Genomic DNA, 14,469 nt, shown 5'->3' on the forward strand with positions numbered 1-14,469 from the left:
CACAAAACATATTCCAGCACTGAGATCACCATTTACATTCTCTTCCACTGCACATGAAGCTGTGTTTACATTGAAACCAAGGCCAGCTCTCTGCACACAGCATAATGACTTCACTGCCACCTAGCCATGGCACTTTCCCTGCCATGCTCAATGCTGCTCATTTTCTGCACCTTCACCTTGGTGCAGCCATGGATGGCCTACCTTCACATGCACTACACTTCATTGTTGCTGAGCATGCAGTCTGCAACTCCACTCTTGTCCCTTGGCTCCATTACATCTGAACCAGATGCTGTCCTTCCTTGGACAAGCCGGATACTGCCCACCAAAACACACTGCTACTGCCATCTGACACAGCCAAGGTTGGCCTATTTCAAGGACAGAACAGCACTTCATGCCTTTGCTTCTTGGTAACACACATTGTTCTTTGTGTAGATTCTTTCTATGCTCATATGCACCCCGCAGTGATGACCCTCCCCCTGACTTTGCCTCCTTCCAGCCAGCTTTTCTTCATGTTCCTGCACACATTGTGGTGATAGTCTACCCACCACACCTGACCACTCTCTGATCAGCTTTCTCTAGTGCCCTTGAGCACCCCACATTCGGTGGTGACTCTTCCGCAACTCCAGTCACCTCTCCTTTGCTCTCTGTGTCCCTTTTCATGGCATCATCCTATATTCCCACAATCCTTATGCATATCAGTGCACTCTTCATGTAGTCACCTCCCTTCCTGCCCTGTATGCTATCTCAACCAGTGACCACTCTCTATAGGTTCATCAGCGTCCACTGATGTTGCATCAGTTGCTGGTACCATCAAGCTCCAAGTACGGCATTAGTTGAGCCAAGTCTCCCAGCGCCTCTGTAACTGTCACTTTCACCACCACTTCATAGCTGCCAGCTATGGAGTGGCAACTTTGGGTTACTGGGCCTCCAGCTGAGGGCCACTGGGTGGCTCAAACCTGGCTGCCTTCTACCCTACCACCAATTCTTTTGCAATTTCTTCTCAACATCCTCTTCTCAGGATTGTGTGGCAGCCATTTTGGACTCACCATCTCACTGGCACTTTGAGCTTTTCCAGCTTCTCAAGAGTGGAGGGATATTGTATATCATTTGTAAGCCATCTGTGTTACTCTTACAGTACATCTTTACTCTGTGGGCTGCCTACCCTTGTCCCACAGGCATCTCACCTCTGGAGACTATTTACAAGTACCGTGAGGACATCACATATTGTGGACACAATACAGTGCACAATCAGTCTCTTCATACTCTACTTGTTATAGGCACCACCGGTATCGCCAGACACACTTCCAACCAGTGTGTATCACAAAGCTGGAAGTGCTGCTAATGATGAAACAAGTTCCACACACATGTCACGTTATCACTGACTTACTTCCATCCTGCTGGAAATTTAAGGCAGAGATCAGTCTCCAGCACCAGAATTCAAGTGCTCACTTTAGTTGTAGGCCAGGAGTCAGTCAGCAATGCTTTGCAGCCCATCAATAGGAACTCATCGAGAGCAGCCCAGACATACCACTCTACGCCATACCCTTATCCCCCTGCTTCACAATACTCCAAACAGAGTGGCCTTCCTGGACACTGCGCTATAGCCATTTAGGATGTAGGTTCCTTCAGAATTGTTATGACACCAATGGATTTTGTTTCTGACTCTTTCAAGTAACACAAATGATTTTTCAGTTCTCATTACAAATAAATTTATTAGTGAATTTGTGCTGAATAAAGTGTTCTTTACTTCAAACTTGGAATCATTATTTACAAAAACATTTTGTTCCACTGGTATATAAGGACTTGAGTTTCTCTCATTCAGCAACTAGCCCAGCAGCCCAGAGGAAGACCATTTGCAACAGTGACCAAAACACTGGAGAATTTTACATATTGACAAAGCAGTCATATATCCAGAAGAATTGTATTGTCCATATTTTCTTATTCTAGCAAGAATTCATATATTTTCATTACTCACTGTCATTTCTGAATTTTTGATAGCAATAGTCCCATTAGGTTAACTAAAATACTGTTTAGAAAGAGATATAAATAATTGAAGATTTTTAAGAAGGATGTGGGGTTGAAATTATTAGTGACCAGATAACTGTTTCTTTATGAATTTATAGATGTCATCTGAAAATTCTCATTCCCATCTTTTTGCTAAGATTTTACTTTTTCCAAAAATATTATATTCCAAAAACTATTTGTGTTCAGATTCTTTTGTTCCAGAATGTTAGGAGTCTCAAGTGCCATAAAAGTTATTTCCCAGGTTCAGTTTTGTGGCTTCGATTTTTTTATTCCAAGGATGTATGCTCTCAATCGGAGAAGTTGTTAGTTTGCCACTTATTTACTCTGAAAGTTTCAGTTTTTAGCCAAGGGTAGAAATAACATCTCCAAAGTAGTAATTATAGTTTGTCTTTTTTTCTAACTATCCAGTTGATAATTGAAGAATCTTGCTCTTTTGCTTAGTATAATTTTGACTCCTCTGTTTCTGCTCTCTTTTGTGGTAATCTTAAAATGATAACAACAGGTATTGATTGTTATTAAAAATGTGCATCTTCTAATCATTTCCTTCTTTTCTGCTATTAAAGTTCATTACCTTTAAATAATGAAACCACTAATCTTATTTTAGTAATGAGTTTTAATTCACCATTATTGTAAACAATTGCAACATAAAAGGAGGACACTCATGTTTAAAGATCAGTGGGGCAGTAACTATTAAGTCTGTAAGATCTACTTAACTTCTCTGTCATAATTCATTGCAGTTGCTTCTTTTTAAAGTGTGTGTTTGAGGTTTACGGGCACTAAACAGCGTGGTCAGCAGTGCCCATTCTTTTTAAAGTAGGGTCAGTGGTCTTAAGAGATATAACTCCTCACTGTAGGGTGCAGTAGGTTAAAGAGGTTTGCTATCTGTGCTGTATATTAATATTTGAATTTAAAGTTGCAGATGTTCCACACACAAATATTTACAATCATAATTCACAGATGGAACCAAAAAATGCTACTTCTTATGGCAGAACAAAGTAGAGTCAGATTTCTGACCAACATTGGCACGTGCCAAAAATAAACTCAGATTCAAAGTGACAAGTGATGATTCTCATGTAGCACTGCAATTCAGATATGCTACAATTACACATCGATTGCTTACATCAAAATTTATAAGTCAGGAATTTTTAATGACATTTGCTTTGCAGGCATTATTCAAATTAGAATATAATACTTATTTAAATAACAATAAGAATAACAAGGATAACAACAACAATAACAATAGATTGGAATCAGTTCAAAAGTGTTTTCAAAATTAAAGTGAGCACATCTTATTGCATTTTAAAATCAGGCACTCCAATAGTTTGTATCTATTGAATGTTCCAGCTTGTGGTGAAAACAGAGTCATTGATCAGTATCATGAGATCTGTCTATGTTGAGTAATCCAATTGTTTTAGTGTCTGAAGCAGTCTGGTTCATGGTGAAAATAGGATATTGATAACTTTGATTGCAATAGCATATCAAGAAGTTGGTAAGCACGAAATTGGAAACAAAATTCTGATGCTCAAGTAATGGAACTGCCCAATGATCAATTCTGACAACTGTAGAAGTAATTAATTATCTGAAGGTGAAGTGTGTTTAACTTTTGGAGGTGCCTTGATTAAAACAGTTACATAACATAAACTGACATATTAATTAAATATTTTGCAAAATACTTCTTTTAAATCAAAGTTTTCACAAATGTTCTGATTTTCAGATAGTAAAACATTAGATGAAACATTAAAAAAGTTGATATCTTTTGCAAGAAAACTAGTCAATGAGCAAATAAGTTGTTACTTTAAAAAGCAAGTAGCATGTACACCTCATGCACACACAACCACCAACTCCAGCATCTTGGGCCAGGGGCTGAAACATCATTTATTGAGATAACTTTTAAATGTTCAGAGTGTAGTAATAAAATTTTCATGAAAAGTCATGTAACAGAATCAAAATGCCCATTGTCACAATACATATAGAGAAACCTTTCAGTTTTCAATAAGAACAAAATATTGTCACATCACTATTGCTTTTTCTATGACACATTACTTTGTCTGGAGGCTTTTCCTCTTTTTTTTAGCTACACATCTTGTGCTACCCATTGTACTTTCTTCCCATAACCATACATTATACCATTGTGACATGTTACAATAATTTTATTCTTCAAAGTTACTCCAAAAGTGGAGTAAAAACAAATGTTCTCCTGAACAAACTGACAATCATTTTCAAATTCTCTATCAGTACCAAATATTTCATCAAAACCACAAATCCCCAGTGAATTAACATAATTACAACGAAATGAATACCCCTAGCTGCATACCAGGTGTTGATATAAGTCAATAAGGACAGTTGAAAATGTGTGCCCCCACCGAACTCAAACCTGGGATCTCCTGCTTACATGGCACACTCTCTATCAATCTGAGCCATCGAGGACACAGAGGATAATGCAACTGCAGGGACTTATCTCTGGCACACTTCCCATGAGACCAACATTCCTAATGTATTGTCCCACACTATATTCATAGTGCCCCCTGCCCATTATACTCATTACTTGTGATTTTTGTCGATTCCCGTAAGTGTTTGGGCACTGTTTGTGCATCCACACATAATATATAAAGATCTGTTATTTCTGACACACAATCATTCTGATAAAATTGCACCTGTAAATTGGTTTAAATCTCAGTCATTCCCAGCAGCTTAAGTACTTAATTTCTACTTTCATCATCAGTAAAGTTATCTTCTAAAACAGGAAAACAGTTACTCTCCTCATCAACATCATCTACTGCATCAGCACATAAGTCAACCATCCCACTCATATCAGCAACTTCAACATAATTGATACATTAATTTCAATTTTATCTCCACTATTTTCAACAAATATACTCAAGTCTTCAGCACTATCTGCAAGGTTAATTTCAGTTACCAAAATAAATTTTGAGTTAGTCATGTTTTTGTGTTCTGCATGAATATTATTTAAAATTCATTTATCATCATTGCTGTATGCTTTTATTATTTCAACTACTTGTTTAATTTTACTGTGAAGATGTGATTATGTTTTTTTTCCCCTTTTTCTACAGCCAAAACTTTTGTTCGCTGACAATGATTTACACACTTTTCATTACTATGCATAAGACATTTTAAGCATTACAAACATACAGAGCATACTAGCATACTGACTCCCACTGCCTCACATGGTGTCAGTCCTCATCTACAGAGTCAGAGATGTTACACTGCAACAGAGCAACCCCCCCCCCCCCCCCTGCTCCCTCCCTCCCTCCCTCTGCCCATAACCCTCCCATAGTGCAGAAGCACGGAGCTTGTGAAGAGAGGCTGAAGCGGTTGAGGGGAGGGGGGGGGGGGGGGGGGGAAGGGTTCATCTGTCTGAAGTGATTTAAATGGTTGTGTAATGAGGGATGCAATGGAAGACACATCATAGTCAGAAAAGTGCACCAGGGGGAACAGGGCATGCCCAAAATGCAACAACAACTTAGTGACTAACAGGTTGCTTCCAGTAGTGTAAGCAGATAAGAAAGTAGTCTTGACGGTGTCTTTAATGGCAGCATTTGTAGAGGAAGGCATATTGGCAGCATAGCCTTGCATTGTCGTGTCCACAGGATGCTTTGCAGGGTCGGGGGTGGTGTAGGCCGAGGTGGTGATGGTGAGTGCACTTTTGCTGACAAATGGAGTGTGAGTCCTGCCATGTCAACTTCTGGAAGGATAAGAGTGGTGTGCATGAAAATGTGTGTGACAGTGCTTGCACTTGACTGCCTGTCTGCATAGGTAGTGGTAATCACAAAGCCAGTATCATGTAACACGACTGATAGGTCATCAGGCAGAAAATCACACAGTTGGAAATTTACTAAGGGAAGCATACGAGTCACTGGGGTGGTGAGTGTCTCTTGTGACAGGTCCATTGAAGCTCCACACTGTTTTAAGCCAGTTCACTGACACTGTTATTTGTTTTCCAGCAATTTCAATATCATAAGTGTTTGTATCACATTTCAACACTTGATATGGTGCTGTAGATGGTCATTGTAAGGTGGGTTTTACTGCGTCTGACATAGCATCACATGAGAATATGTGGCCAGATCTTTATGAATGAAAGTTTGTTGTGTCATGTGAAAGGAGGTAGGTGGCACATGGATGTTTTGTATATGTGTGCACATAGGTGTGACTAAATCCAGTAAGTCCTGGTCTGTGGCAATCATTTCATGTGCTTCAAATTCTGTGGGTACAGTGAGGAGCTCACAATATAGGAAGGGCCTTCATGATACTGAGTGGCACATGAGAGCAGCTTTCATCATCCAGTGCCACTCTTCCATGAGCCCATTGGACAGGAGAGGGGTGGGGTGGGGTGGGGAGGGGTGGGAGGGGGGGGGGGGGGGAGTTGGTTGTGCAGAACTGATGGCATCTGCATAGTCATTGAAATGTAGGGATTCAAACTGCAAACCCTGATCTTATGTAAAGAAGGCTGAGCAGCTAAATCTGGCCATCCAACTATTGACAAAAGTTTTTGCTTCTGTCTCTGCTGATATGACGGAAATGGGCACAGTCTCCATACATCGTTTCATGTGACCTATCATTGACAGAATGTAACAGTAACCACGTGGTTTGGAGAGTGGCCCTTTGAGGTCAGTGTGGACATGTTGGAACCACCCCTTTGGAATCAGAAATTTACCAAATGGAGGCTGTGCATGGTGGCCAGCTTTTGCCTGCTGGCACAGATGCATGCCTGGATGTGCAAGTGGAGAAGGTCAATTTTTGACTATCTGCTTGAAAAGTAACACCAGACATGTTTGGTCACAAGAGGTAGCATGCACTGTTGCAATTGCAGTCTTTGGTCTGCTTTGTTAAACAAGCTGTGGAGATCAGCATCTGTCACTTGTGCATCTGCAATTCTATCGATGACCAACTGGGTGGAGGTAACTGCGATATGGAAAAGATAGACCACCATGATATTATTGGCACCTTTAACATGTCACACATCAGTGGAACTGTGCTATGAAATCCAGGTGGCAGACTCTCTTGGGTGCAGAATCAGCCAATGGGTTGCAGAATGCCCTGCCAGCAGGCGATGGTCTTTATATATGGTAAGGGGTGTCCCCTCAATATGATCTTGAAAGTTACAAACTGCTTCATATATTACTAATATTTGTCATCAAATATGAATCATTTGTTTTGGGTGTCAATTTGTTTGCAGGAGAAACACCTGAGCAGCTGAGTGATCCCACTAATGTTGGGGATCATGTGATCACCAGCATTAGATGCAATAATTAGAAGTGTATCAAGCAACGAGTGGGCAAGTGTCATGGCATGTAACGGGTGTTCTTTTATTTTTTCAAAGACCACTTGAATTTCCAGTGGCTAACTCAGGTGTCATTTACCAGATGTATTCTTGCCCCGCAATGCTTGGGTGAGTGGTAGCAAAGTCTCATCAGCGTGGCAAATGGTTCCTGTTGAAATTTATGACCCCCAAAAACCTATGCAGCTCTTGGTAGTTGTTAGGAAGTGGGAGGAGATGTATCTGGTCAGTTTTATCAGTAGTAGGATACACCCCAGATCCATCGACAAAGGTCATACAAGGTTGCTGAAGTTGGCACTTGCCATCATTTATCACAACCTCACTAATGGCAAGCTTATAAAGGGTGATATGCAGATGTTCATTGTGGTCTTGCTCATTTTGTGAAAAAATTAGTGCATCATCTAGATAGGAATAATAAAAATTAAAATTGAACAGTACACTGCCAATAAATCTTTTCCATGTCTTTGCAATGTTTTTTTTAATCTGTATGGCTTGTAGAGGAACTCCGAGACACTGAATGGCATGATTATCACAGTTTTTGGTACATCTTCATCTGCCATTAGAATTTGCAGGTATGCTGTTTTGCAATTGACACTGAAAATTTTTGCCCCACCAAACCATGGGAAGAACCATGCAAGTTTTGGATGGGGTACCTGTCAATGATTGTATGGGCTTTGAGGTAGCAGTAGTCATCACATAGGTTCGAAGCATCACTGTTTTAGGTACTACAGTGGAACCTCACATAGTGAGCATAATTCATTCCAGAATCTTACTCGCAGTGTGAAACACTCGTTAAGCAAAACAATTTATCCCATATAAATTAATGTAAAATATGAGAATGCATTCCATGCAGAAACAGTACTAAAAGTTATATCTTATTCATGCTGATTATTCGGAGAAAATTATATATACAGTGTTATGTATTTTATTATTCACAATACATAACTAATTCTTGTTTACTAAGAAGGTAGCTATAGTCATTTGTTTCTGCCAACACTTTGCAAAATTGCAACACAGCATTATCATCAAATAAATTTGAAGTTCGGATAGCCAATACTTTATTGGGTTGATGACGTTCAGTCTATGATACAACTGATTCCCATGCTCTTAGCTTTTCTCTTATTTCATCAGTAGATTGCTGCTTTGGTGTTCTGTGCCCTCCTCATCCTCATCCCCCTCCTCCACACAGCTTTCTGCTTTGAAAGACACTGCAACTCCATAAGCTCTTCAGTGGCCATTTCTCGGCTGTGATCTTCAACAAGCTCATTGATATCATTGTTATCCACTTCTAGCTCCATATTGTTGACTGCAGTCTAAACATGTACTGACTTAAATGCCTCACAATCACGTTTGACAACCCACTCTGACCAAAGCTTCTTCCAAGCAGAAGTGAGAGTTCTCTGGGCAATCACTTCCCATGCTTTTTGTTCATGATATTGAACTGGTATTTCCAAAACTCTCTGAGAGTTGGATTGGAAACTTCAGTCAACTCAAACCCATGCTCAAAAGAGTGCTTTAGTGTAGAGCTACTTATAGTTAGAAATAATCTGCTGGTCCATAGGCTGGAGTAACAGAATCATGTTGGGAGGCAGAAATTGGATATTGTTGAATTGAAATTCTTCAGAAGGTAGTCCTGCAGGCCTGGAGAATGGGCAGTAGCACTGCCCATAACAAGCAAGACATAGAGTGGCAAATTCATCTCAAGCAAATATTTTTTCACCAAATAATCAAATACTTCATTGATTCAACCACAGAAAAGGTCTTTTGTCACCCAAGCCTTGTTGCTGGATCTTCACATCACATTTAACCTGCTGTTCCTGGACTTTACACTTCTTGAAGGCATGTGGAGTTTCTGAATTTTAAGAAGTGGTTTAATTTTCAAATTGCCACATTCATTGTCACAGAATTGCAGTTTTGAACAGTCTTTCATTGGCTTGAGACTGGGCAATGCATTGTTCTCTGCTATTATAAAGGCACACTTTGGCATCTTTTTCCAGAATAAACCTACCTCATCACACTTAAAAACCTGTTGCAGCAGATAGCCCCCAGTGTCTAAAATCATCTTGAAGTTACTGATGAAGTTCTCTGCTGCCTTTGTGTTGGAGTTGGCTGCTTCACCATGTCTCACAATACTGTGGATGCTGATCCTTCTTTTAAACTTCTCAAACCACCCTTGGCATCCCTTAAACACTTCTTTGGCTACTGATGATCCTGGCATCTTCTTAACAAGGCCAGTGAAAATTATTCTCACCTTCTCACAAATGAAATTCTCATTAATAGTGTTGCCTTGGAATTGCTTTACATTTATTCACTTAAGGAGCAACCTTCAGACATCATCCAGAATATTAAACTGTTGTTTAGATATTCTTGTCACTCTCTGTGAAGAATCTATCTCCTTAATTTTGTCCTTGTTCATGAGAACAGTTCAAATAGTTCATGTAGTCTGATTGTATGAGTGTGATAAATCAACTATGCTCACACTACATTTACATTTTGAGTGATTTTACAGTCCATTTCAAAAGTCGCTTTCTTTCTCTTATGGTAAACTTCTAGTAGCTTTATCTTCAGGGACATTTCTATGAAGGTTATTAAAATTTATAAACTAAAAGACCACTGTGTGTACACAAGTTCAGAAAAATGTGTGACTACAAACTGCAATGAGATGGTAGCAGAAAGAGTGCTAAACCCAAACTGCGGTACATACTAAAGACATTGTTCATATGTTGCTGCCAACAATGAAAGGTGTTCATACTGTTGAACATTTCCCCCACTGTGTTTGAATGGCTGATGACATCACACTAAACCATCGTCACTCGTTATGCAAAATAGCACTCGTTAAGTGAGTCATTTTTTTTACAATTTGGTTTGCTCATTATGCAAATTGCGAGTTATGGGAGGTGCTCATTAATCAAGGTTCCACTGCAGTTTAATTGAGGAAGCCCAAGCATTGTCTGATGGGCTGCCTATGCAAGCTTACAAAAGTTCACTATTGCAGCATTAGCCGCTTTAAGTTTGTGGGGAACTAGATGGCGTGGGTGGCAAGGGACAGGGGGACACAGTGTGCTCATAATGTGGTGGACTGTAATGTCCCACACCACAGCACAGACTGTACCTGGTCAAATGGAGGAGAGTGAAGTGAGTCAAGGAAGCTGGGCATGACATCATTTGACATTGCCATTAATGTCACACAGTACTGTCTCAGGAGAGCATTCCAATGGGGTTTATAATGCTTCACTAACCTGAGAAGTGTCCATAGTAGTGGGGCCACAGTGCTGATCAGTGTCAAGATGATGAAGGTCATTGAGATGTTGTTGACCTGCATGTAGTGATGTAGTGGTATCCACGACTCATTTCCATAGTTGTTCAATGGTGAGACGCATGACCTTTTTGCCATCATCTAATGACAGGTGCTTGACTGCCTTTAAGAGTAGCTGGTTGAATAGTGCCTCACTTTGTTGGTTGAGATGGAGTGGTGTGTTGAGCAGCAGCAGCGTGACAAGGTGTTGCAGTGATGGCAGGCAGTGTATTGCTGACCACATGAAGGATCAACTGCTGACCATCCCATCATAAGAAGAGGGCACAATTTAAACCCAGCAGTAGTTGATAGTACCAGAGGAAGTCAGCTCCCAGGTCTGGTTGAAAAGTCCAAGGTATTTGCGTATCTGCACCAAGGCTGAGCAAGATGTGTGCAGTTCGAGCAACTGTGATTACCGTGTCATCCTCACATGCAGCTGCAGTGGCAGCAGCAACAGTGTAGCAGCCACAAAAGCAGGTAGTGGAGTGCTCACATAGGCTCCATTATCATCGAAATATGTGTTCAGGTGCCTGTCGTGGATGAATAGTCAGGGACCATCTGCTCATTGGTTGCTGTTTAGTTGTGGTGTGTAGAGGTGTCTTGTTAATGAAGAGTGGCCTAGTGTGCCTAGGTAAGGTCTCTGTACTAGTTAGGGAAGGCACATGGCTGTCTGCAGTGCTGTGTATCCTGCCAGAATATGGTCTGAAACCAGCAGTAGCATTGTTGTGCATTGGGCGTGGAAACAGGCAATGCACTTGGCCATTGTGGCTTTTGTTTATACGCAGAGTTGGGGAAGTGGCCAGCTTGGAGAGTGACAACCTTGGCTGTCCACCGAAGCAGTGAAAGGTACTGATGGTAGAGCTGGGGGGAGGGGGGCTAGGTTCTGTTCGAGTTAGTCCAGGAGTCATTGTGTGGTCCATGGCTGCATGGAATGTTGAGGCAGCTAGGCTAGGATCATGCAAAATCAGTTTTGGTACAGGCACACTGGCTGTCAACTATGGCATAGCGCTGTTGGTTGTTGATTAGAATGTGGTGTTGCGATAGTGCCTGCATTCTGTCAGCAAGTCAAAGTTTAAATTCGAGTGGTGCCTCCTCATGCACTAGTTTTGCAGTTTTGATGTTCTCTGGCCCTTTTAGGAGCCAAAGTGCCCATAGCACATTATTCAATTAGAACTCTCAGGTGCCACCAGAGTGAAGAAAGCATGCTGGTGCTTAAAGTAATGACACTGATGATGAGATGTAACTTCTGCTCAGGCATGCATGTTAGTTTTTGTAGCAGTAGTGTTGCATCTTCGCAGTTTAATATTTGTGAGAAGCTTTAACAACCTAAAGTAAGTTAGTAATAAGGTCTGAATTTTATCCGCGGTTCTTAAGAAGAGTAGCAAACTTCCCATCATCCCCTCTGAGGCCATTGACTGACATCAGACACTCACTGAGAGCAAACTGCATAGTGGGAGAATCTGCCCAGAATAGTGTTAGTTTCAGATGACGGTGGATGGTAAGATTGTCATCAGAGGTTTGATTGTAAGGCACCATCTCAAGGTAGGCTTGGCATGGCGAGGGATCGTCAGTGTGCAATATGGGCAGGAAATGAAGCTTGATGTAGGGCAGCATGTGATGAGGTGGATCACTATGCACACAGTTGGGGTCAGTGTCATTTGAAAACGTGCAAAGAAATTGAGTTGCTGTTCAAAGAACAGTGGTGCATGTGAGTGAAGTTCCAGGCCTGACACAGTGGATATCACTTTCCCTTTGACAGATGTCTGAGATGGCAGAAAATGCATGTGACAGTGTGCATGAGGTTGTAGTCAATTTATTATCCAGTGGCACTCACTATCTGTCTGTCATGGAGGTTGTGCAGAAGTGCCATTGTTCACAGTGTGGCTGATGCAGGTGTGATGCACTTGAACCTGGAGGCAGTGGTATCTGACCTTGCTGAGGAGAAGTATTGAAAAATGTGTTCTTGGAGTCCACAGTCAGTATTCATGCTGGGTGTGGGTGGCGCAAATGCAAAGCATGATGCTGGACCAGAAGAGAGTCAATTGCAAAGCTTAGCATGGCTGGGATATGATGTCATAATCTGGCAGGCGGAACTCACATTAAGTCAAAATGATTGGGATGGGATTTGGAAAATCAGAATGCACAGGTACTGAAAGGTGATGTAATCCTCGATCCCACAGTCCATCGGCAGATGGATAATGAAATGGAATAACAGAGTGGTCCAGTGCAAGCCAGTCTTGTTCAACTGTAACAGCACTGTGGGAGGCATTCATACAGTTCAGGTTGTTAATGCAAATGACATAATGCTCAAAATCACTGGAACATGTGATGTTCTGTCCTGTGCAAAAGTCAATGTCACTTAGATTCATGTTTGTTATGGAGGTAGGCAGCCATTGTTTCCTGTGACACTCTGCTGAACTTTTATCTCAAATACCAGTAATAGATTCACTCTGTGTCAAAGCTGGAATGTTTATGATGAACTCACTCAGTAAATTTGATGCTTGGTATGGCTAGTTTGCTGCTTGGCATCGGTAGCTATGTGAGGTTGGTCCAAAGATATGGTGAAAAGTGAAGGCATTGTCACTATTTTTTTTTTTTTTTTTTTTTTTTTTTTTGACACTGTAGTATTGTACAAGCCTTGGCTGATATTTAGCAATTTTGCATACAAGATGTATGTGGAATTCATGAGCACTTATTGTGAGATGATGTAGATATTGCCAAAGAAACAATGAGGTTGTATGTTTCTAATGGCAACATTATTGATGGCATAACCCGTGGATTGAATTTTTGACTTAACAACAAAAACATGGTGTGACATGGAAGTTTGGGTTTACGAGTGTGAGAAGCAGGGTACCAGTAGTGTGGCAGCAGAATAGTGACACAGCATAAAGGTATGATTTTTGCACTATTTATTAGTAAGTACACACATATAACAATGTAAGCTTTATGAGCATCAGAGCATACTAACTCCCACTGCCGCAGGGGGGCAGCAATCCTAATTTACGGAGTCAGAGAGGTCGTGCCACCACATAGTGTTTATATGTATTTTTCCAGTTTTGAAATTGAATGATTAAAGGTTTTTGGGCATTCATTGTTTCTTTGTTTCATAACTTTTAAACATTGGTTCACCTTCTCAAAAATTGCAGTTCGAATTGATTGTCCCATAGTATGTGTCAAGGGTTTTTCTATCTGAATCTCTGTAGTCTGTTCTTTCAAATACTTCATTCTCTTCCTTAACTGTTTTATCTTCCTCATGTCCAATACCACTTCACTCTCCTCAGATATAGGTACTAATTTCAGCTTTGTGATCACCATTTTGGCTAAACTTTAATTAAATCTTTTTCAACACTTGCAGAACACAATAACAAAGCTAATCTTCTTATAAAACAAATTACTATGTACTTAACTTATCCATCATCTACTGTCACCAAGGCCAGTCCCATTTTTATAAAAATACTTTGTTTGGAATCCCATTTTTATTTCCACCATATTTATTTTTTGTTAATTTCTTGTAAAATATTAACATGTTAATGTACACAGTAGTATCATCCCAGCTTACACCTACAATTGTAATGGTTCTCACCTTTAATGCTATTAAAGGCCATTACTGTATAAATAAGTAATGAATCTCATTTGAACAACGAGTTGATTTGTTCTGCAGTTCTCTAGTATTGTTGACTACTGGAGCGTAAATAGAGTGAAGCTTCTTAAATTTTCTATGTACCCTCCCCGTATAGGTGCTTACAGTGATTTTAGTTCTTCCCAGCATAGGAAAATCTTGAATATTTGTCGAGTATTCAGATGGGTGGCATCATCCAAAATGCACAATATTTCAGCTTTTTCTGGCCCATTC

At 40.5% G+C, this 14,469-nt stretch overlaps 1 protein-coding gene across 1 annotated transcript in view; it reads right to left on the reverse strand.

The window, feature by feature from the left end:
- Window positions 1–3,792: 3,792 nt before the first annotated feature.
- The window catches only part of LOC126267940 (sentrin-specific protease 1-like), a 94,610-nt gene continuing 83,933 nt past the window's right edge, over window positions 3,793–14,469 (reverse strand). Inside the window, exon 8 of the mRNA XM_049973253.1 lies at window positions 3,793–3,888. Within this exon, the coding sequence (XP_049829210.1) occupies window positions 3,793–3,888 (96 nt within the window). The remainder of the gene's footprint in view (window positions 3,889–14,469) is intronic.

This window comes from Schistocerca gregaria, chromosome 4, assembly GCF_023897955.1.
Source record: "Schistocerca gregaria isolate iqSchGreg1 chromosome 4, iqSchGreg1.2, whole genome shotgun sequence".
In the NCBI taxonomy this organism is placed as follows: Eukaryota; Metazoa; Arthropoda; class Insecta; order Orthoptera; family Acrididae; genus Schistocerca; species Schistocerca gregaria.